Source organism: Podarcis raffonei, chromosome 10 (assembly GCF_027172205.1).
Source record: "Podarcis raffonei isolate rPodRaf1 chromosome 10, rPodRaf1.pri, whole genome shotgun sequence".
Taxonomy (NCBI): domain Eukaryota; kingdom Metazoa; phylum Chordata; class Lepidosauria; order Squamata; family Lacertidae; genus Podarcis; species Podarcis raffonei.
In genome coordinates, this window is record NC_070611.1 from 73,554,561 (window position 1) to 73,577,123 (window position 22,563).

Consider the following 22,563-nt stretch of genomic DNA (forward strand, 5'->3'; position numbering starts at 1 on the left):
TGTTTGCAGAGTTTCCTCCTCATTCTTGAATGCATCCTCCTCTTTCCCCCACCCACAATCCCACCCCCCAGCCCCAGAACCTTCCTTACCAATTTGCCCTTCCTGCAAGGCCTTCCTGGACACAGCCTGGACAAAGTAGAAGATCTCCTCCTGCTGCAGCTTCTCCCCATCCCGCTTCTTCCGGATTATTTCTGGGATGCTGAGCATGCTGCCAGAATCGGGGGCTCCAGAGCCAGAGCTGGTGGTGGGTCCAGAAACTGCAGGGGTATATGCAATGGCATATGCAATTCAGTGGAAACAAGTGTAAAGTGAGGATTTTAAAAATCTTAATTTCACTAATAATAATAATAAATTTTATTTATACCCCGCCCTTCCTGGCCAGAGCCAGGCTCAGGGTGGCTAACACCAGTAAAATTAAGGTAAAAACATAATGGGGGGGAAACAATTTAAAATACAGGTTATAATGCAATTTAAATGCAACCTCATATTAAAATAGCCCATAGATCAAGACCATAAGGGGAGGGAAACATAAGGGTCAGACTGAGTCCAAAGCGAAGGTCAGGCGGAACAGCTCTGTCTTGCAGGCCCTGCGGAAAGATATCAAGTCCCGCAGGGCCCTAGTCTCTGGTGACAGAGCGTTAGGCTTTAATTTAATTTATTTATTTATGCATTCTTTCCTGTCAGGGACTTGAGGTGGTTGTAGTGAATAGCTCAATGAAGACATTTCTCCATTGTGTGGCAACTGTGAAAAGGGCAAATTCCATGCTAGGGATTATTAGGAAAGGAATTGAAAATCTGAGTGCCATTCTTCAAATCTATGGTGCAACCACATCGGGAGTACTGTGTCCGGTTCTGGTTGCCTTGGGTCAAAAAGGATATTGTAGACCCTGGTAGAAGTCCTTATACTGGACGTGTCCTGCAAGGATTCATAGAATCATAGAGCTGGAAATCACTCCCAGTGGTCATCTATTCCAACCCACTGCAACACAGGAATCTCAACTACAGAATCGCTGATAGAGGGCCACCTAACCTCCAGAGGGAGACCATTCCACGGTTGAACAGCTCTTACCATCAGAAAGTTCTTCCTGACGTTTAGTCGGGATCTCCTTTCTTGTCACCTGAAGTCATTGGTTTGAGTCCTACCCTCCAGAGCAGGAGAAAACAAGTATGCTCCATCTTCCATGGGACAGCCCTTTAGATATTTGAAGATGGCTCTCATATCGCCCCTCAATTTCCCTTTTCCAAGCTAAACCTAAGTTCTTGCCAGTGGCATAGCTGGGTTTCTGCTGCCCGGGGCGGTCACTGAGCTATACTGGTGACTGGGAGTGGCAGCCGAGACCACATAACACTGGTCTTGAAAGACCTACATTGGCTCCCAGTACATTTCCGAGCACAATTCAAAGTGTTGGTGTTGACCTTTAAAGCCCTAAACGGCCTCGGCCCAGTATACCTGAGGGAGCATCTCCACCCCTATCGTTCTGCCCGGACACGGAGGTCCAGCACCGAGGGCCTTCTGGCGGGTCCCTCACTGCAAGAAGCAAAGCTACAGGGAACCAGGCAGAGGGCATTCTCTGTAGTGGCACCCACCCTGTGGAACACCCTCCTATCAGATGTTAAAGAGATAAACAACTACCTGACATTTAGAACACATCTGAAGGCAGCCCTGTTCAGGGAAGTTATAAATGTGTGACATTTTAATGTATTTTTAATCTTTGTTGGAAGCCGCCCAGAGTGGCTGGGGAGACCCAGCCAGATGGGCGGGGTACAAATAATAAATTATTATATTATTATTATGAGCTTGCTGCCCCTCTCACTGTTCCTCATCCAGGAGCCCCAACAGTCCTCCCCTCTGCTTGTTCTTATTACCATTTAAAAATATAAAAATACAAAATATCAACAAGTTCTCTCCACCACCAGCTTCTGTGCAGCTGGGAGAGCCACTGTGGTGTAGTGGTTAAGAGCAGTGAACTTGTAATCTGGTGAACCGGGTTCGCTTCCCCGCTCCTCCACATGCAGCTGCTGGGTGACCTTGGGCCAGTCACACTTCTCTGAAGTCTCTCAGCCCCACTCACCTCACAGAGTGTTTGTTGTGGGGGAGGAAGGGAAAGGAGAATGTTAGCCGCTTTGAGACTCCTTCAGGTAGTGATAAAGCGGGATATCAAATCCAAAACTCTTCTTCTTCTTCTAAAGCCTGGCTTACACTCCAGACTTCCCCCCTCCCCCCCCCTCCAGGAGATGGAACCACCCACTTTGTGAGCCACTAATCTAGGGATTTTACACTATTCAGAGGTTACGAGGAGGAGAAGTTAGTCTTTGGGATGACTAATTTCTTATAAAACCTCTTTTCTATTGTTCTGTTGTCTCTTCCTGAAAGTTCGTGCCTGTGTCCTATTATGTTTACTCTGCTTTGCTAGGAGTGGAAAGAGTATAAACCTAGTGAGAAATGACTAACTGCTCCCCTTGTCCGTTTCCTGAGTTTAACTCCAGTAGATTCTATAGAGTGTGGGGGGGGGGGAGGAAACTGGTGAGAGCAGCAGCACTGGGAGTTTAAATGAGGAGGAGAACCATATTTGCCACCTTCAGCCCCTTGGAGTAAAGAAAAGTGATGTCCTAAGAAAATTGGCATTGGCTTTTACAGGCCAAAAGGGACGTGGGTGGCGCTGTGGGTTAAACCACAGAGCCTAGGACTTGCCGATCAGAAGGTCGGCGGTTCGAATCCCCACGATGGGGTGAGCTCCCGTTGCTCTGTCCCTGCTCCTGCCAACCTAGCAGTTCGAAAGCACGTCAAAGTGCAAGTAGATAAATAGGTACCGCTCCGGTGGGAAGGTAAACGGCATTTCCGTGCGCTGCTCTGTTTCGCCAGAAGCGGCTTAGTCCTGCTGGCTGCATGACCCGGAAGCTGTACGCCGGCTCCCTCGGCCAGTAAAGCGAGATGAGCGCCGCAACCCCAGAGTCAGTCACAACTGGACCTAGTGGTCAGGGTCCCTTTACCTTTACCTTTACCTTTAAAGTTGTTGAGCTTTTGTGGGGGGGGTGACAAAGTTGCCTAGCTTTTTAAGGGGGTGTCATAAGACGCGCAAAACCAACACAGGCGAGTGCAGCAATACAGGAAACTAAACTAGCAATAACGACCGCCCATTTCACGTAACAGACGGGCAGAGCGAGGGCGGAGGTGAAGGGGAGACTTTAGACACAATGCTTTTTCCAACAAGCAATTGGAAGGAAGTGCTCAGAAGGGAGCCTGCAGTTGGAAGGGAGTCCGCAATCGACCGCAATTGACAGCGATCACTCAGGGATCGACCAGTATATTGCGATCGACCTGTTGGACATCGCTGCTCTAGAGAATACCCCCAGGGATAAAGTTCCAGGCACTGAGGATACAATGCTTCCCTGAAGTACTCACCAGCAAGGGCAGGGTTTGCCAATGAACCCCAATCCAATCCTGCGTGGTCAAGCACAGTGAATCTGTCCAGGTCCAAGCAGAGATGAAGCCAGACACAACTGTCCAAGACCTAGAACCTGGGGGAATTCAGGCAAAAGTGCCTGGGCGCCTTGACTCAGTAGCATTTCCAAGAATTAGAAGACTCGAAAGGCAGACAATATATCTTCTGTCATCCTGAACCACACCCTGGTCACAAATTCTGGCAGGGATTGCTTCCTCGTGAGTATCTCCCTTGTGCAGAACCCTGGGTCTGTTGGCGCATGCTGTGCAGTCGCCCTTCAACGCCGACCTGAAGCTTCTGGCACCCTCTCAAGGACTGGGTGGTGGGGACTCCACCTTCTCCAGCAGCTCCACCTCCATAGGTTCTTCACCAGACGTCAGCCCAGAGGGCTCCACAGCTGAAGCATCCTCAGTGGCGGGCCATTTGACCTCCTATCACTCGATTCAGAAGGCCCTGCTTCCTCCTCAAGGCTGTTGACCTGCTGTCATCCTCTGAGGTCTCCAGGCCTGGTACCCATTCAGGACTAGGCACACAGCCTAGAATCATAGAGCTGTAGAGTCAGAAGGGACTTCCAAGGACCATCTAGCAATGCAGGAATCACAGCTGAAGCATCCTCAGTGGCGGGCCATTTGACCTCTGTTTAGAACACCCCCAATGAAGGCAAGTCCATCACCTTCTGAAAGAGTCCGTTCCCCTGCCAGGACATGGAGATGATGGCTCTTGAACAGATTGCTCTTTGCACTTGATCCCACCTACTTGTTCAAGCAACAAGCTGCTCGTTCCACACGCAGCCAAGGCAGGTCAGTGACTTGTGGCTGGCTCTGTGCCAAGCTTGTCCACTCAGCCGCAGGTTCTCCCCTTGCACCGCAAAATGCTAAAGTCCGAACAGAATGAGATTTGAGGCCCAAACAAGATTTGGGACCAGAAATGGGAGTAGAAAGGTGTGTCTTAAGAGTTTTTCTTGTTAGGTATATTCACAACAGACGGCCCAAAGGATAATAAAAGAGTCTTTCCACATGCAATAATGGCTGCCAGGATTGTATTCTAAAAGCCAGATAGTTGTTTATTTCCTTGACATCTGATGGGAGGGTGTTCCACAGGGAGGGAGCCACCACCGAGAAGGCCCTCTGCCTGGTTCCCTGTAACCTCACATCTCACAGGGAGGGAACCGCCAGAAGAGCCTCGGCGCTGGACCTCAGTGTCTGGGATGGAAGTTGGGGGTGGAGATGCTTCTTCAGGTCTACTGGGCCGAGGCCGTTTAGGGCTTTAAAGGTCAGTACCAGCACTTTGAATGAGTGTTACTGTTGTGCTTGGACCCTGCTTGTGGGTTTACCCCAGGCCTCTAGGTTGTCACTGTGAACACAGGATGCTGAACTAGATGATGGTCCATTGGCCTGATCCAGCAAGCTCTTCTTATGTTCTGATGAGGGCAAATTCTCCCAGAGGCTAATCCCAGCCTCTGAGTGCTGAGTGCTCACTGGAAGGACAGATCCTGAAGCTGAGGCTCCAAGACTTTGGCCACCTCATGAGAAGAGAAGACTCACTGGAAAAGACCCTGATGTTGGGAAAGATGGAGGGCACAAGGAGAAGGGGACGACAGAGGACATGATGGTGGGACAGTGTTCTCGAAGGTACCAGGATGAGTTTGACCAAACTGCGGGAGGCAGTGGAAGACAGGAGTGCCTGGCGTGCTCTGGTCCACGGGGTCACGAAGAGTCGGACACAACTCAACGACTAAACAACAACAATCCCAGCTATTGCAAGCCCTCTGTGAGATAACAGCTCATTTGGGGAGGTCACAAAGTTCAACGGAAGGAGAGGGTGTTGCTTTAAGTCTGCCGCAGCCCTAAGTGCACTGCCCACCAGGACCTTCTGGGGCCCATTGTAGCTCTCTCAGCCTCTCTGAGCCCCAGATTCCCTCTCCCACAAGCTGGTCATCAACCCAGAAAGAAGGTTGCAAGTTGGTCTGCTTGCAAAGTGCAAAAGCCAATGGTTTCTCTTGCAGCACCGACCCCCCGAGAGTGCCTTTGTTCCATCCTGTCACTTACAAAGCAAAGGTCATCTGTGGCCAGGAGTCCACCTCTTGCTTTCTCCTTTTCTCATTGGCTCCCAGGAGGTTGGGCTGTCGATTAACCTGCCGCAATCAATTATTGCACTGGTCTTGGCTATCGTTGCTCAATCATTTCATGAGAGGAGAAAATGAATGTCTGGGGAGCCCTGTGGACAACTCTGCAATTCTATGATTGTAAGATAGAGCAGGGATGTGGGTGGGTTGTCCTCTCGGTCAGGACAAAGAAGTGTGATTACCTGACAGGGAAAACCAGGGACATGTCAATATTCCTATTGTATCACTTGATGGGTGTGAGGTGGAGGGCAAGGGAGAGATGGGGGCAAACCTGATGATCAGGTTTCTGCCGGAAACCCCCTCCCATAATGTTACATAACCATGATGTATTTGTGATGTATGCATGATGCTTCACTAAGGGTGTTATGGGTATAAGGGGAAACTTATAAAAGTGAGAGCCATCCTTTGTTTGAGGCTTCATCCTGCCTCTTCCATGAGGTGGGTAGAAGACCCACCTGCTTGGACCGGCCTTTGACCTGCCCTCAGCCAAAAGAAAAGAGGCTGACTCTTTTGCTGTTCTTCCTTCCAGGATCACCCACCCACCCTCCCTCAAATTAATAATTTCTTGCCTCCATAATTTCATCCTAGGTCAGCGGTCTTCAAATTAATGATTCTTTCCTTACAGGCTAATATTTTCAGTTACAGATAGGTAGCCGTGTTGGTCTGCCATAGTCAAAACAAAAAAATTTTTTTCCTTCCAGTAGCACCTTAAAGACCAACTAAGTTAGTTCTTGGTATGAGCTTTCGTGTGCATGCACACTTCTTCAGATACTGAAACAGAAGTTGCCAGATCCTTCTATATAGTGAGAAGGTGGGGAGGGGTATTACTCAGAAGGGTGGTGGGAATGGGTGATTGGCAGATAGCTGTGATGAGCCTGTTGCAGTCGTTAAGAGTCGTCAACAGGCTCATCACAGCTATCTGCCAATCACCCATTCCCACCACCCTTCTGAGTAATACCCCTCCCCACCTTCTCACTATATAGAAGGATCTGGCAACTTCTGTTTCAGTATCTGAAGAAGTGTGCATGCACACGAAAGCTCATACCAAGAACTAACTTAGTTGGTCTTTAAGGTGCTACTGGAAGGAAAAAAAATTTTTTGTTTAGGCTAATATTTTGTGTTTCAGGTCAGCAGGCACTGCTGCGGTCGTAAGATGGTTGCTGTATTCAGAACCGGGAAGGAACTTTCCCTGCATTGGCAGGTTTCGCCTTCCCCATAGCATTTCGTCACAACCTTGCCGGTTTTAGGCCTTGGCAAGGTATCCTTTAGTCTAGCATCAAGTCGGGGGTGATGCATTCATGTTCCCTCCCCATGCGGTGGCATTTGCAGGGCCCATTAAAGGGCAAAACCCGCGAGTCCCTGGCCCTAGAGCAGCGGTGGAAGGGCATGCTGTGTAAGTTTGCGCTTCGCAGTCCCCTCTCACCGGGCCTCATCTGCCTGCATATCCTCAGCCAGGTGGGCTGAGAGGGTTACCTGCCAAGGCCTGTGCCAAGTTTCCCACTTCTGAAGCTCAATAAAGTTGTGGCCAATTTGAACCCATACTCTGGTCTCTTATCTCATCATTTGGGGGAAAGGGGTAGGCACCACAGACAGGGTTTAGCGTGTGTGCCCGCAAACTGCTGTTTTGCTCCAATATTCTTGGCTGGTATCTTTGTTTGTCAAATCCAAGTGAGCCCAAGGATTTTCGTACAACAACCCCAAGACAAGAAAGAGTCACACACCATTTGTATCATCCCAATCGTCTTGCAAAGTATTTTGTTGGCACCGTTTCTTTTTAATCAATGAACCAGGGACTATACAAGCAGCAACCTTTGCACAGTCTTGGGAAGAAGAGGTCTGCAGGGCTAGCACCTGGCAAATGGGCTTAGGGTGATGAATGCAGGGAGTCAGAGCCAAGGAAAGGTCATTTCACTTCTGGGATGTGAGTCTACCTCGGAGGCATGGAGTCTGGAGAGGCCAGTTTGGCACAAAACTGAGGTGGGATCCCTTGACTGGCGGAAGGAGAGCAGAGGATGCAAACTGGGGAAGATCCGTAATGTTTTCTAACTATGTAATTCATACAGATTGCAGAATTCAGCCTTTCTGGGCACAGAATTTGGATTCAAGCACACAAAACCGAGATGCAGTGGTACCTCTGGTTGCGAATGGGATCTGTTCCAGAGGCCCATTCGCAATCGCAACATGAAAAGCCCGCAACCTGAAGCGCCGTATCTGCGCAGGTGCGTGGCATGATTTGCTGCTTGTGCGCGTGCGCGAGCAGCAAAACCCAGAAGTAACCCTTTCCGGTACTTCTGGGTCGCCACAGGACACGACCTGAAAAGACGTAACATGAAGCAAACGTAACATGAGATATGACTGTACAGTGGAACCTTGGTTTTTGAGCGTCTCAGAAGCCGAACGCCAAAAACCCATAAGTGATTGCTTCCATTTTTGAACACGCCTCGGAAGTCAAACGGCTTCCGGTGTGTGTTTTTCCATTTTTTCAATGGAACCACCCATTGATCCTTGGTTTTCGAACATTTCGCAAGTCTTCTGGAATGGATTAGGTTTGAAAACCGAGGTTCTGCTGTAATAGCTGTGAGGTACAAATAGGAAGATATTTCCCTCCTGCCCCCATCTCACTGCACAGCCTTCCTGGACCTTCCTCAGCTCACACATCCTTAGAGAAAACTGGGGTGTCTAAGGGGTGAATGGATCAGAGCAATGCAGTCAAAGGATCTGGGAACAGGGAGAATCAAAGGTGCAACAGTTTCCCAAAGGAACTGAGAGGGTAGGCTATGAGCCTCACTGAACCCAGCCCCCCCAGCTCTGAGGACCCCCCCCCCGCAGGCCTTGGATGCTGCCCGCCCCACTTCCCTCCCCAGGCCCCAATCCCCAGCAGCAACACAAAGCACCCAGAGATCCATATGTTTCCAAAGGAATCTTTCTTGTCCAGACCGTCTTCGCCGATGGAGCCAGTTTAATCCGCCACCTCCACAATGAGAGGAGCCACGTAGTCCGAGTGGCGGATCCCAAAGGTCAAGCCACGTTGCTGGGTGTGCTGCAGGAGGAAGGAGAGATGGAGGGGCAGGGTTAGAAACCGCCAGCAGAAGGGAAGGGGTGGAGGCACCGAACAATGGAGAATGGCTGGAAAGCTGGTGCAGTGGTTAGAGCGTCAGACTAGGACCTTGGAAACCAGGCCTCAAATTGCCCCTACTTGACCATGAAGCTCACGGGGTGTGATCTGCACTACCGGGGGTTGGCTAGATGAGCGCTGGGGGTCCCTTCCGACTCTACAATGCTACGGTTGTATGGCCTAAGGCTAGTCACAGCCTCTCAGACTCACCTAGCTTGCAGGGTTGTTGTGAAGATTTAAAAAAGGGGAGAACTATGCGTGCCACCTTGAGCTTGTTGGAGGGAATGTGGGATATCATAGAATCAAGGAATTGTAGAGTTGGAAGGTACCCCTTTTGTTTACAACACCCCCAAGGGTCATCTATTCCAACCCCATACCATCCAGGATATAAATTGAATAAACACATAAAGTGTCATGTTCCTGGCCAGGTCATCTGCGGACCTGCTCCTGCATGCAGAGGTTGGTTCCTCAGAGGAGGGAGAGGCTGATGAAGCTCACCTTGCCGACTCCAGTTCTCCTGCTGTGGTCCCCCTCTCCCACCACCCATAAGACCCACATCTTTGCTGCAGGACAGCTGCACCCCCAAAAAAGCCCCCCCCCATAATGCCTTCTGCTGCCACCTGCCCTCACCTTCTCGGGGCTGTAGGCTCCTGGACCCGGCTTCAAAGTGTTGTCTCCTGGGGGCATGTTGCGCGCTAGCATGCTGAACTGCGGCGGCCGTTTCTTGTAGACGCTGGGATCCACCAGGCGGTAGTTGCAGGGCCCTGGCGTCTGTCGTGCAAGGAGGGGGGGAAAGGGTCACTAGGTGTCAGGGAATGGTCAGGAGACAAGGACTGGGGAATGCCTTCTATGGTAGTGAAATAAAAAATTTAAGGTCCCATATATATATATATATATATACACACACACACACACACACATATACATATATATATATATATATATATATATATATATATATATATATATATATATAAAATAAAGGGACGCAGGTGGCGCTGTGGGTTAAACCACAGAGCCTAGGGCTTGCCAATCAGAAGGTTGGCGGTTCGAATCCCTGCAACGGGGTGAGCTCCCATTGCTCGGTCCCTGCTCCTGCCAACCTAGCAGTTCAAAAGCACGTCAAAGTGCAAGTAGATAAATAGGTACTGCTCCAGCGGGACGGTAAACGGCATTTCCGTGTGCTGCACTGGTTCGCCAAAGGCGGCTTAGTCCTGCTGGCCACATAACCTGGAAGCTGTACGCCGGCTCCCTTGGCCAGTAGAGCGAGATGAGCGCCACAACCCCAGAGTCGGCCACAACTGGACCTAATGGTCAGGGGTCCCTTTACCTTTATATATATAATAAATGTTCATAAATGTACCAAGCAAACATGTACATAAATATATAAACCACATGTCTGAAGCAGCACAGGAAAACATCCCTGAAACCATTTTGACTCCCAAACTGACCAAATGTTTTCTTTGCAAGGTCGAAGGAAAATGGAAAAGCCTCCCCATTGTCTTTTCCTTCACAAATCCTGTCTTAAGGATATGTCTGTCTGTGTATGAATAGGGTGAGCCTGTGACCTGGCTCAGGAACTAAGTATTTATCATTACAAAAGACTGGCCAGGCTCCCCACCCCAGGGTATCCAATCAAGTAACCATTAACAGGTAACCTGCCAGACAGGAGATAAACAATGCACTCAGATTTCTGTCGTAGACCGCCCTTTTTGTGATGTAGGTATGATATGTTTGGGGAGTGGTCTTAAGCTACGCCCCTTCGGTGATGTATGTATGGTGTTTCTGGGGGTGGTCTTGGACTCCAGGGTGGGCAATTTAAAATGTCTATATAAGGGCGGACACACCTGGGTTCTGGGTTCCTCCTCCTTTCCTGTGTGTGAAGGGGGCACCCTGTTGCAACAGTTCAATAAAGATCAGGCTTACGAGCTGCTTTGCTTCTCAATATTCTCTGGTTGGCCTCTGCTATTTTCTCCAACTGATGGAGAACCTACAAAGGACTCTATAAGGGCTCTTGTGTTCCCCATAAGGGAATAAGGGCAGATTTTCATTTATTACAGCAGACCAGCTTCTCTCTGATGGAGAGCTGGAAGGGAAAGAGTCACTCCCACCCCTTGTCCACAGCGTGTTGAGAAACAGAGAGAGAGGCAGAAGCTGAACAGCTTATAGGGGAGTTACGAGATAATGAAGACAGAACGAGAAGGGAGGGAGCAGCTAGCTAGGACATCACTTGAGAGCATGGGGAACACCCCCTTATCAAGGACACGGAGGTCCAAACGTATCAGAGAGCAAAGGAGTCAGAGGGAGGGAGGAAATTCCCATTGGTGCCCCAAATGCTGTGGAAGCCAGAAGGAGGATTAGACTAGCCAACTGCCCTTCTTGCAGAGAGCTGTGCATTTGTGCTTGCAGCATGGTTGCTGTAATAAAAGGACTATAAATCTATCAGCTGCTTGTTAATTCTTATCTGTGAAGTTACCAAAGGGATGGGAAGACTCTGTTGGGTTACGCAGGCAACTGTCGTGACCTATGTAGTTTTCTGGCATCCGGCACGCTTCCTCTGTGCCTTTGGGCTTCTCCCAGCTGCAAGCAGAGCATCGCAGCAACGGTGTGTGCCTTGTGTAGGTGCAAAAATAACAGTCCGTACATGGCTTCTTCCTAATCTAAAGAAGCTTTAATGTACAGCATAAGGGACACGGGTGGCACTGTGGGTTAAACCACAGAGCCTAGGACTTGCCGATCAGAAAGTTGGGCATGCTTCGGGGGCATGCTTCGGGGGCGGCTCATGGGCTGGTTAAGCGACCCCATGGGCCACTTCTGGCCCATGGGCCTTAGGTTGCTGACCTCTGACTTAAATGTTTGAAAATAATCTCCTATTTGAAAATATTGTTACTCTTTTGTTTAAGAACCAGATCGATGCATGTAGTAAAATAACTACCCTGGATTTCTTGGTTGTGCATTCATCAGACAATGTCAAGGTCACCTGCAAGGGGGAAGAGGATTTCCTAAATCTCTCAATCCAGGGTCTTCAAAACCTGTCCGTTCTGACACTCACCTTGCTGAGGTCCTCATAGAAGCTGCCGATTGACTTGCGCCCATAAATGGAGAAATTGGGGGCTGAGGTCTTGCCAACCACATTGGGCCCCAGCATGGGGGGGAGCCAGTAGGCTGCAGGCCCTAGAGGTGGGGGGCAGGAAGTGGAGAGAAGAGATTCAGTGGGGCACATGGGAACAAATAGAAGCGGGTGAGAACCTGGAACCTTCTGCGCTCAAAGCAAACCATCTATTGCTGAGCCGCAATGGCCTTTCCAAAATAGAGATGTGTGTAACTACCCCATATGGAGCCAAACCACCGGTCCAAGTCCAACAGAGGTATTTTAAGGGTAGCGCGGCCGGTTTGACAGCACTGGGCACCGCGCCGCTGGGGGCGCCACCATAATGCTATAGAATGGAGAGCGAAAGCTGAGGGGGGCACTGAATTTTCAAAAATCTCTCCTAACATGTAACAGGTTTTTGTATATATGTATATTTTACCAGAACACAGTACAGTGGTGCCCCGCAAGACGAACGCCTCGCAAGATGAAAAACCCGCTAGACGAAAGGGTTTTCTGTTTTGGAGGCGCTTCGCAAAACGAATTTCCCTATGGGCTTCCTTCGCAAGACGAAAGCCCATAGGGAAATCTCCGGGACAGCGGGGAAGCGCAGCGCGTCTTCCCCACTGTCCTCGGACCTCCTCCGAAGGCTGGTGGTGGGGCGGAGAGACCTCCTCCCGCCGCCAGCCTTCGGAAGGCTGTCCTGAAGACTTGCGGTGGGAGGAGGGTTTTCCTTCCCACCGCCAACATTCAGAATGCTGTTCTTAATGTTGGCGGTGGGGAGGAAAAACCCTCCTCCCACCGCAAGCCCCGGGAACAGAGGAGAAGCGTTGCGCGCCTTCCCCTCTGTTCCCGTACCTGTCCTGAAGGCTTGCGGTGGGGAGAAAAGCCCTTCTCCGCACCGCCAGCCTGGCAAGCGGTCTCCATAGGAACGCATTAATTGATTTTCAATGCATTCCTATGGGAAACCGTGCTTCGCAAGACGAAAAACTCGCAAGAAGAAAAAACTTGCGGAACGAATTAATTTCGTCTTACGAGGCACCACTGTATTTGATATACAAAGGTTAGGTGTGATGTGAAGGGTGAAATGACAGGTTAGGAAATGTTTATTTGCCATAAAGATGTACTGCTGATTGATCAGGAGAATAACTAGATTAAGTTATCCCTCCTGAGTCAATCTTCTTAAGGGGGGAGGAATGTGGCGTTTGCCTCCTAGCATGGGTCAAGGAAAGTGTTAAAATGGGTGTGATGTGATTGGCCAGTGAGAATGCAAGGGGGGAGTGAAAGAGACAGTTGAGGTTTGGGAGTTGGGAGTTGAGGTTTGGGAGCTGGGAGTTGAGGCTTGGGTGTTGGAGAAGGAAGAGGGTGGAATACGCAGTGGGTTGGTCAAGTTGTATTGTGAGAGAGTGAGAGGAATTGTTAGGGAGTTAGATAGATAGTTGGGAATAATTCAGTTTGAAGTAAGGTTTAAGAAACTGACAAGAGAAAAATAAACCGAAACCATATGCTTATTCCTGCACTTAAAAATAAACTTGATTATTTGTTAATGTTAACAACTGTCTGGACTGTCTGAGAAGCGGGGTGGTGGCAGCGAAGAAAGCAACCGCAGTGGTGGCACAGGGTCAATAGACCATGAAACGTCCAGGGGCCCTGTGTGATCGCCACAAAATTGGTTTCGGTTTATTTTTCTCTTGTCAGGGGGCACCACTGAAATTTGAGAGGCAATAGTCCTCCACTGGGTCCATGTCACTCAGGCCAAAGAGGTGTTATAAGAATTCTAAGGTCTCAAATATAAATTAAATGTTCATAAATGTACAAGGCAAACACATATGTAAGTACACTGGTACCTTGGTTTAAGAGCAGCTTAGTTTATGAACAGTTTGGATTAAGAACACTGCAAACCCGGAAGTAGGTGTTTTGGTTTGTGAACTTTGCCTTGGAAGCAGAACATGTTGAGTGTGTTCCATTTGTAAATTGAGTCCCCCACTGCTATGGGAAAGCACACCTTGGTTTAAGAACACCTTGGTTTAAGAACAGACTTCCGGAACAGATTAAGTTCGTAAACCAAGGTACCACTGTATATAAACCATGTGTCTGAAATAGTACAGGAGAGCAATACTGAAGCCATTTGGACTCTCCCAAATTGACATCAAATATTTCTCTGAAAGGAGGAAGGAAATGGGAAAAGTCTTTTGCTTACCTGTCTTAAGGGTGTATTTGTGTATGAATAAGGTGAGCCTGTGACCTGGATTCAGGAACTAAAGTATTTACCATCACAAAAGAATGGCCAGGCTGCCCAGGTAATGCAGTCAGTAACCATTAACAGATGTCCTGGCAAACAGGATTTCTGCTGTAGACCACATCCTTCTGTGATGTATGTATGATGTTTCTGGGGGTGGTCTTGGGCTACAGGGTGGGCAGTTTCAAAAGTCTATATAAGGGCTTGTGCACCATTGTTCAGGGTTCTCCTCCCTCCTGCGTCTGGTGAGTGGGGACCCTGTTGCAACAGTTCCTTGAATAAAGATCAGGCTTACTAGCCACTTTGCTTCTCAATATTCTCTGGTTGGCCTCTGTTATTTTCTCCTACTGATAGGGAACCCGCTTAAGGACTCTATACAGGCTCTTGGATACCCCATAAGGGAAAAGGAGCAGTTTTTTTCTTATAACCAATAAATGTCATTTTTACCTTTGTCTGCAAACACCCTTCCCATCTGGCGTCCACTCTCTCACCTGGTGTCTGGTTGTTCTGGAATTCCTTCGTCCGGTAGGCAAGGGAGTACATGGGGGCAGAGCGGTAAGCCCATCTCCCAGCTTTCTCCGGAGAATAGCAGCCTGTTGGAAGCAGAGAGCCACAATCTGATCAGGATGCAGAAGGGCACAGAGGAGGGTTGACATTCAGCAGTCCCTTCCAGCTCCTTAACTCTATGATTCTCCATATGAACCCCTGTTAAAAACCTCTGATGGAGAGTCCACACCTTCTGAAGGAATCTGTTCCATTGATGAACAGTTCTTTACCACCAGGAAGTTATTCCTAAGGCTCAGTCACAATCTCCCTTCTTGTAACTTGATTCCATCTCCTCCAGAGCTGCAGAAAAGCAAGTTTGCTCCACCTTTCCCAATGAAAGAACACTGGAATACTGCTGAGATGTTAATAATAATAATAATGATAATAATAATAATATTAATAATAATAATAATAATTTTTATTTATACCCCGCCCTCCCCAGCCAAGGCCAGGCTCAGGGCAGCTTACAAGGAATAATAAAAACAAGATGAATGATTACAACTTAAAAACAAAAATAAAAAACAACATTAAAATAATGGAACATTAAAATATTAAAATGTAGCCTCATCGCAGGAGGAGAAGGAAAAGAAAAAAGAAAGAGGGAGGGAATCAAACTGGCTCCAAGCCAAAGGCCAGGCGGAACAACTCTGTCTTACAGGCCCTGCGGAAAGAAATCAGATCCTGCAGGGCCCTGGTCTCATGAGGCAGAGCGTTCCACCAGGCCCCGGAGCCAGAGTTGAAAAGGCCCTGGCTCTGGTTGAAGCTAATCTAACTTCCTTAGGGCCTGGGACCACTAGGGTGTTGCTCTTTATGGACCTTGAGGATCTCCGTGGGGCATACCAGTAGAGGCGGTCCCATAGGTACGAGGGTCCTAGGCCGTGAAGGGCTTTAAAGGTCAAAAGCAGCACCTTAAATCTGACCCTGTACTCCACCGGGAGCCAGTGCAGCTTGAAAAGCACTGGGTGAATATGCTCCCATGGCAGAGACCCCCTGAGGAACCTCACTGCAGCATTCTGCACCCACGGGAGTTTCTGGGACAGCTTCAAGGGTTAGAAAGGGACTTTTGGTCTTGCGGCTGCTCCCTTTCTTCCCAAAAGAAAAATGGGGCGACCAGCTTGGGAAGTGCCTCTTCGCTAACTCTAACCCCCGTTGAACCCCCTGTCTCACTACTGTTTCCAATTGTTGACTTCTGCTAATAAAAGGAGCCTCTGCAGTGCTAGTCGGCAGCTTGCTTGGAGCATGCTTGCCAGAGTGCATCTGCACAGCTCACTTGCATTCAACCTCCCGTCGTCCTCGTTATTCCTACAATGGTGTGATGGCCTGGGAATCGGATTCAGAGGCTGAACCTGAGGAATCCCAGCCTGCACAGGATTCCCCGCCTCCAGAACCAGCTGAGCTGGGGCTGGGGCTTGAACCTGAAGTGCCCTCACCTGTGCCGGATCCTCAGGAGCAGACACCAGCAGAATCCGCTCTGGCTCCGGAGGTGATGGAGGACCCATTGCCTGCAGGTGTGCCTCTCTCAGCCCTGTCAGGGGAAGGTGAGGTTGCGTCTGGGTCCAGTAACCGTCCAGCCTCTCCGGAGCTGCAGAGGCTCAGGGCAAAGAGGCGGAGGGAACTAAGTTCTCGCAGGAGGAGTGCTTGCCTTCAGGCCAGGAGAGGCGAGTCACCTGTGGACCGGGGCCGCCCTGTGCCTCAGAGGAGATAAAGGCCAGCTAGCCCAGTCCCAGGTTGCGGGAGCAACATCATTGGTAACGTGTTCCTGCTGATACCCTGACCTGCTCTCCTGCCAGAGTTCCTGACCATGCCTGACTCCTCGCTTTGGACCTCGCTTCGCCCTTGACGGACAGCCTCCATACCCTCAACCTAGGACCAGACTTAGACCACGCCGCACTGTAACCCCCCCCCCCCCGGGACCAGCACAAATGGGATGCCTCAGGCCCAGATTTCAAGACAGACCTGGCCCCGGGGTCCTAAAAGGCGGCACGTCCTTGGGGCGTCCGTAGATGGAATAAGCAGGAATCCCGGCCCTGCCCCTCACGGTCATGTTGGTTGGGATGAGGTAGCCCGGGCCGGGGGAGCAGTTCTCTTGGTCCTGGGAGTGGCGAGTGCCAAAGCTGTAGGCCGGGGCCCGGGTGCGAGAAGGGTCATGCAGTTGGTAGCCTGCAAGGAGAGCAGCAGCAGGGATGGAAGGTTAGACGTTGAGCCAGAGAGAGATGGCGGGGGTGGGTGGGTGATGCTCTACCCCAGTGGTTGCCAAACATTTTGGGGCCACTGCCCGCTAGGTTCCATAAACACACCCTAGGGCCCCCTCCCAAACCCTATGAAGGTGACCCGGAAACTGCAACTTACCCAGAATGCAGCAGCTAGACTGGTAACTGGGAACGGCTGCCGAGACCACATAACACTAGTCTTGAAAGACCTACATTGGCTCCCATTATGTTTCCGAGCACAATTCAAAGTGTTGGTGCTGACCTTGAAAGCCCTAAACGGCCTCGGTCCAGTAGACCTGAAGGAGTGTCTCCACCCCCATCGTTCTGCCCGGACACTGAGTTCCAGAGCCAAGGGCCTTCTGGCGGTTCCCTCACTGTGAGAAGCAAAGCTACAGGGAACCAGGCAGAGGGCCTTCTCGGTAGTGGCACCCGCCCTGTGGAATGCTCTCCCACCAGATGTCAAAGAGAAAAACAACTACCAGACTTTTAGAAGACATCTGAAGGCAGCCCTGTTTAGGGAAGCTTTTAATGTTTGATGCATTACTGTATTTTAATGTTTTGTTGGAAGCCGCCCAGAGTGGCTGGGGAAGCCCAGCCGGGCGGGCGGGATACTATTATTATTATTATTATTATTATTATTATTATTATTATTATTATTATAAATACATTATGCAGAATAGCGGCTTTCATCACCCGCTAGGGAAGCTAATAACCCAACAAAATTCAAAACAGTAACCATTAATTGCACATTTGCTCAAAATCGAATTGAAAGCATTTAGTCGATTTTAAAAAAATTAAGTTTAATACAAGATATTGCATGAGAAATATTTTTATGCATTCTCCCTAATGAAAATATATGGGGGAAGGGAATTTTTAGCATAAAATATTGTTTTGGTACAGTTTCTTCCCAACCACCACTTTTCAAGAACCAGTTTTTAAAATCCTGTGAGCAATCACAGCAAAGCTCATAAGCAGGGAGAGAAATGACAACTGGCTGCCCCCTCTTGCTTGTCCCAAGAGCGACGCTGTCTTGGAGAACTGGTTTTTGTTTTCTGCAAGTGGCTGACATTTCCTTCCTGAGCTGACACCTCCTGTCCTTTTTCAGCCTTTTATTCCCATGCCCACCGCAACACCCAGCGGCAAGCAGTTCCACAAGTCGTTTCTGTGCTGAGTGGGCTGCTCCTGTTTAGCCCATTCTAGGGTTTGAAAGCTGGACTTTGTCCCCACCCCAAATTCACTCACCTACGTTTGATGGGAGAGCATATTTGGGCCCGGGGCTGCTGTAGAGGGCAGCAATTGGCCCTCTGGGCCGGTGGGGGCGCCAGGACCCCACCCAAACATCTGTCGACATGTTCCGGTCTTGGGAGAGGAAGGGAAAGGAGATTGTGAGCTGCTTTGAGACTCCTTTGGGTAGTGATAAAGCGAGATATCAAATCCAAACTCCTCCTCCTCCTCCTCCTCCTCCTCCTCCTCCTCTTCTTCTTCTTCTTCTTCTTCTTCTTCTTCTTCTTCTTCCTGCTGTATAATAGGGGAATGCACTCTGCTAAGTGAAGAAACTTGCTAGCGTGAGTTAGGAAGGATAATACTAATCAATATATCCTCTCCTGTTACTCACAACATTCCCACAAAGTCATGCATCCACAGCAGTGACCGGGGACGAATGACTGCTGAGAGGAGCGCAAAGATAAGAAATGTCATGGTGCATCCACAGCTGTACATCAGACACCTTCCTCTGCCTGAGCTGCAACAAAACATGTCTCTCCCCCATTGGTCTCTACAAACTACTATCAGTTTGTATTCACCCCCCAAAGGCGCACTCTTCTGTTGCCTCCCGAGAAATATGGCTGCCAACAAACAACGCTGCAAAATCCAACTATTTATTTCAATTAATGCAACAAATCTGATGAATTGGCTCCAGCTGTTCAAAGTCTGATAGTCATTGACACTCCCAGCTCCCTCGCCTCTTAGTTGTGGGGTTAGTTGTGGATGCTTTAGCTGAGATTCCTGCATTGCAGAGGGCTGGACTAGATGACTCAGGGGGTCCCTTCCAACTCTACGATTCTATGCATGCATAATGATAATAATAATTTAATAATATTTTTTTATTTATACCCCGCCCTTCTCGGTTCAGAAAACTGGGCTCAGGGCAGCTAACAACAAATTTAAAGCAATTGATGCAAGAAAAAACATCATATAATACAGTATAGAACATGAATAACAATAAATTCAAAATCAACTTAGGGGGGAAATCCATCCAATAAACATTAGATGATCACCAGGGCTCTAGCTGGCTAAATCAGTCCTATTTGGGCCAGCGAGGAGACCAGGGGAGAATTAGCTGTGGGGTCCCAGAGTGGGTAATCTTCATAAAAAGGGGAGGGGGAGGGAAGGAAGCGGAATAAACGATCAGGCTAAGTTCAAATTGAAAGCCAGGTGGAATGGCTCTGTCTTACAGGCCCTGCGGAAGGAGGTTAAATCCTGCAGGGCCCTGGTCTCGTGGGACAGAGCATTCCACTAGGTCGGAGCCATCACTGAGAAGGCCCTGTCCCTGGTGGAGGATAATCTGACTTCCTTAGGGCCCGGGACCTTAGATAACTCCAGGCATCTGATGAAGTAGAAGAAGCTCATGCTATAATCAGTGTGATATTCCTTAATGCGCTTTGTATTTGCTTCTTTCACTGTGCCTGCCAGGTTAGTCTCCCACATGGTTTCCAAACAAAACCAGCAAACACACGCCATTGTCTGGGTCTCTCTCTCTCCCTCCTCTCTCTAGCCCAGTTGCCATGCCAGCGGGGACAGCAAAACAGAGATTGACCATGCGCTGGCGGCAGCCGCAGCAGTGTCCTTCTTTGCACAAAAGCACCCACATACACAGCTAAAGAATGCCTGGCAGATGGCCACCCAACCCCTGCCCTTTAAAACTTCCTGGAATCACAGGACTGTAGAGTTGGAAGGGGCCACGAAAGCCATCCAGTCTAACCCATCCAGAAATACAGGAATCTAATTTTTTTTAAATAATAATAAAAAGGCAGTCTCTAGCCCTCCTGGAAGGAGAATTACTACACAAAATGTGTAGTAAGCAAGATGTGACCCAGCCTGGCTTCTCCTGCCTCTAAATTAGTTTGTTTTTTTTTAGCCAAAGTCAGATCTGTCCTGGACAAGTGAGTTGTTTGGATACCAGGCAACGAGGAATCCCCAGGATCCTATCTGGTAATAATAATAATAATAATAATAATAATAATAATAATAATAATAATAATTAATGGCAAGTCTGATTATTAAAACAATTACCTTATTTTTCGCTCTATAAGACACACCAGACTACAAGACGCACCTAGTTTTTGGAGGAGGAAAACAAGAAAAAAAACATTCTGAATCTCAGAAGCCAGAACAGCAAGAGGGATCGCTGCGCAGTGAAAGCAGCAATCCCTCTTGCTGTTCTGGCTTCTGGGATAGCTGCGCAGCCTGCATTCACTCCATAAGACGCACACACATTTCCCCTTACTTTTTAGGAGGGAAAAAGTAGTCTTATAGAGCAAAAAATGTGGTATTTCACATTTTTAAGTCCTTGGGTTTTCTGTTGCTTCAAAGTATTTTGTGCGATCTTATTTTAATTCATCACACACAGAGAGAGAGAGACCCAGCCAGCCTACCTCTGGAAGCTGAAGCACAAAAAAAAGAGCTGTAAGAAATAAATTTAAAAATGGAGGGCACCAGGTTCCTGCTTGAGATGGTGGCGTTGCCTAGGGCCATGAGAAACTCCTAATCATCTTCATGCGTGTGTGTGAGAGAGGGAAATGTTTCAATGAGAGAAAGACCATAGTAGTTTATAAGCAGTGCTTTCTTTCTCTCTAAACAAATGTTTAGGGGTACTCTCATTTTCCTACTCATATTGAAACGCTGCCCCTCAGTGGGGGCAAACTTAGATTCACAAAAGGTTTACGGTATGCGTACCCCTGCGTACCTCCATGAAAAAAGCGCTGGTTATAAGGAACCCAAAGTGTCCACTCACACATACACACCCCACCCTGTAATGCAGGAATCACGGCTAGAGAGAGATGCAGGGAACATGATAGACCCCTATATAAAGCATATAGATCTTATTGCAATTTAGTTCTAAGGCGGTGTTTCCGAAGGATCCCTCACCTGATCTCTTGAGGCTATTGGAGGATCACCTGGCCAGGTCCTCAGGTGTAAGCAGGGAAGCGTTGGCGCCGGGGCAGCCTCAGCTAAACTCGCCTAGCCGTTTGGATGCGTCCCTTCCGTGGACGGTCCAGGCGAGGAGGTCCCTGCAAGGGAGAGTCATTTCAAGGAATCTTGGAACTGTAACGTCGGAAGGGACCCCAAGCTCTTTGCAAATGCGGGGAGGACAGCTTAAAAACCCCAGCCTCTGCTGAAAAACCTCCGAGGAATCTCTAGAATCAGGGAATCGTAGAGCAGGAAGAGACCCAAGAACCATCTAGTCCAGGCACCCCCAAACTCGGCCCTCCAGCTGTTTTGGGACTACAAATCCCATCATCCCTAGCTAACAGGCCCAGTGGTCAAGGATGATGGGAACTGTACTCCCAAAACAGCTGGAGGGGCCGAGTTTGGGGATGCCTGATCTAGTCCACACACCCACCCTACGCGCCATGAAGGAATCTCGGCTAAAGAACCCCTGGCAACACAGTTGCCTCGATTCCACCCCACAGTTTCTCCCCCAATATTCTGCCACTCATCCCAGCCAGACATGGGGCAACGGACGAGGGCACCCCCACCGCCTTTCCAACCAGGAGAGGACAGATCCCAGGAGATCCAGCGGGGTTGGGATGGGGAGATCTTGGAAGGAGAGGGGGAGCCTTTCAGAAAAGCGATCCCCGAGGGGATGTGGGATCCCCACCGCTTAGCCACTGAAGAGGCGGAGAAGGGATGGATCCTGCGGGGGACGGGGCTGGAATCCCGGAGCACCGACCTGGGGCTGGGAGCGGACGGCAGGGAGAGCTGCTGGACCGCCGCTCGGCGCAAGGCGGACCGCGGAGAGAGAGAAAGAGAGGCAGCCCGATTGAGCCGGCCCCAGAAGTGCCCCAACCTCCGTCCCTCCGGCCCGCAGTGTGTACGCTGTTTCCCGGCAACGGCGCCTCCTCCTTTCCCCGGTCCCGGGGCGGCTCCGTCGGGCGGCTCCAGCGCAGCGCCCGCTGCGTCCCTAACCAGCGCCTCTGCTCTGCCTGCGTAAAGACTGTCCTGGGTTCAAGAGATCGGGCGGGGAGGGGAGGTGTCAGGCGGGCTCCTAGTAAGTCTCAGGTTTCTTATTGTAACATTTTTACGGGGTTTCTCTTTTGTTGCAATGTGATTGTAATTGAGTTTCCAGATTTTTAAAACAGGTTTCCCCATCGAATGGTTTTATGAACAATTGTTGCAAGCGGCTCTGGTTTAGTTTGGTTTTATGAATAACTCAGTACAGTGGTACCACGGGTTAAGTACTTAATTCGTTCCGGAGGTCCGTTCTTAACCTGAAACTGTTCTTAACCTGAAGCACCACTTTAGCTAATGGGGCCTCCCGCTGCCGCCGCGCGATTTCTGTTCTCATCCTGAAGCAAAGTTCTTAACCTGAAGCACTATTTCTGGGTTAGCGGAATCTGTAACCTGAAGCGTATGTAACCTGAAGTGGATGTAAACCGAGGTACCACTGTACTTTATTTCTTTTTTAAAAATGTAGAAGGGGAAGAAATGGAGGCAGTGGGAGATTTTACTTTCTTGGGCTCCATGATCACTGCAGATGGTGACAGCAGCCACGAAATTAAAAGACGCCTGCTTCTTG

General features: G+C 49.3%; 2 protein-coding genes across 4 annotated transcripts in view; both read right to left on the bottom strand.

The window, feature by feature from the left end:
- TYMP (thymidine phosphorylase) overlaps nucleotides 1-335 on the bottom strand; it is a 29,688-nt gene extending 29,353 nt beyond the window's left edge. Inside the window, exon 1 of the mRNA XM_053405398.1 lies at nucleotides 90-335. Coding sequence (XP_053261373.1) covers nucleotides 90-207 — 118 coding nt within the window. The 5' untranslated portion in view covers nucleotides 208-335. The remainder of the gene's footprint in view (nucleotides 1-89) is intronic.
- An 8,087-nt stretch (nucleotides 336-8,422) lies between these two features.
- LOC128422006 (outer dense fiber protein 3-like) lies at nucleotides 8,423-21,965 on the bottom strand. Of its 3 annotated transcripts, none has more exons than XM_053405450.1 (8): nucleotides 21,718-21,965; nucleotides 20,913-21,055; nucleotides 18,009-18,281; nucleotides 16,513-16,716; nucleotides 14,502-14,603; nucleotides 11,736-11,857; nucleotides 9,314-9,454; nucleotides 8,423-8,608 (listed from the first exon to the last, which is right to left on the bottom strand). In XM_053405450.1, exons 3-8 carry the CDS (start codon nucleotides 18,115-18,117, stop codon nucleotides 8,528-8,530), a joined length of 759 nt encoding a protein of 252 aa, XP_053261425.1. In that variant the 5' UTR covers nucleotides 18,118-18,281; nucleotides 20,913-21,055; nucleotides 21,718-21,965; the 3' UTR covers nucleotides 8,423-8,527. The 3 variants fall into 3 exon arrangements, with proteins under 3 accessions (XP_053261425.1, XP_053261424.1, XP_053261426.1); XM_053405449.1 differs by having other exon boundaries at nucleotides 18,009-18,284; XM_053405451.1 differs by lacking the exon at nucleotides 21,718-21,965 and having other exon boundaries at nucleotides 18,009-18,284; nucleotides 20,913-21,484.
- Nucleotides 21,966-22,563: the final 598 nt, after the last annotated feature.

What these genes read in the sequence shown, in the direction of transcription:
- LOC128422006 (XM_053405450.1), bottom strand. Translation starts at nt 18,117, where the DNA reads ATGTCGACAGATGTTTGGGTGGGGTCCTGGCGCCCCCACCGGCCCAGA. An exon ending in TTTTAGGACCCCGGGGCCAG is followed by an intron (nt 14,604 to 16,512) that starts GTCTGTCTTGAA and finishes TGCTTCCAACAG; the next exon opens with GCTGCTATTCTCCGGAGAAA. An exon ending in CCAGAACAACCAGACACCAG is followed by an intron (nt 11,858 to 14,501) that starts GTGAGAGAGTGG and finishes CCCCACCTCTAG; the next exon opens with GGCCTGCAGCCTACTGGCTC.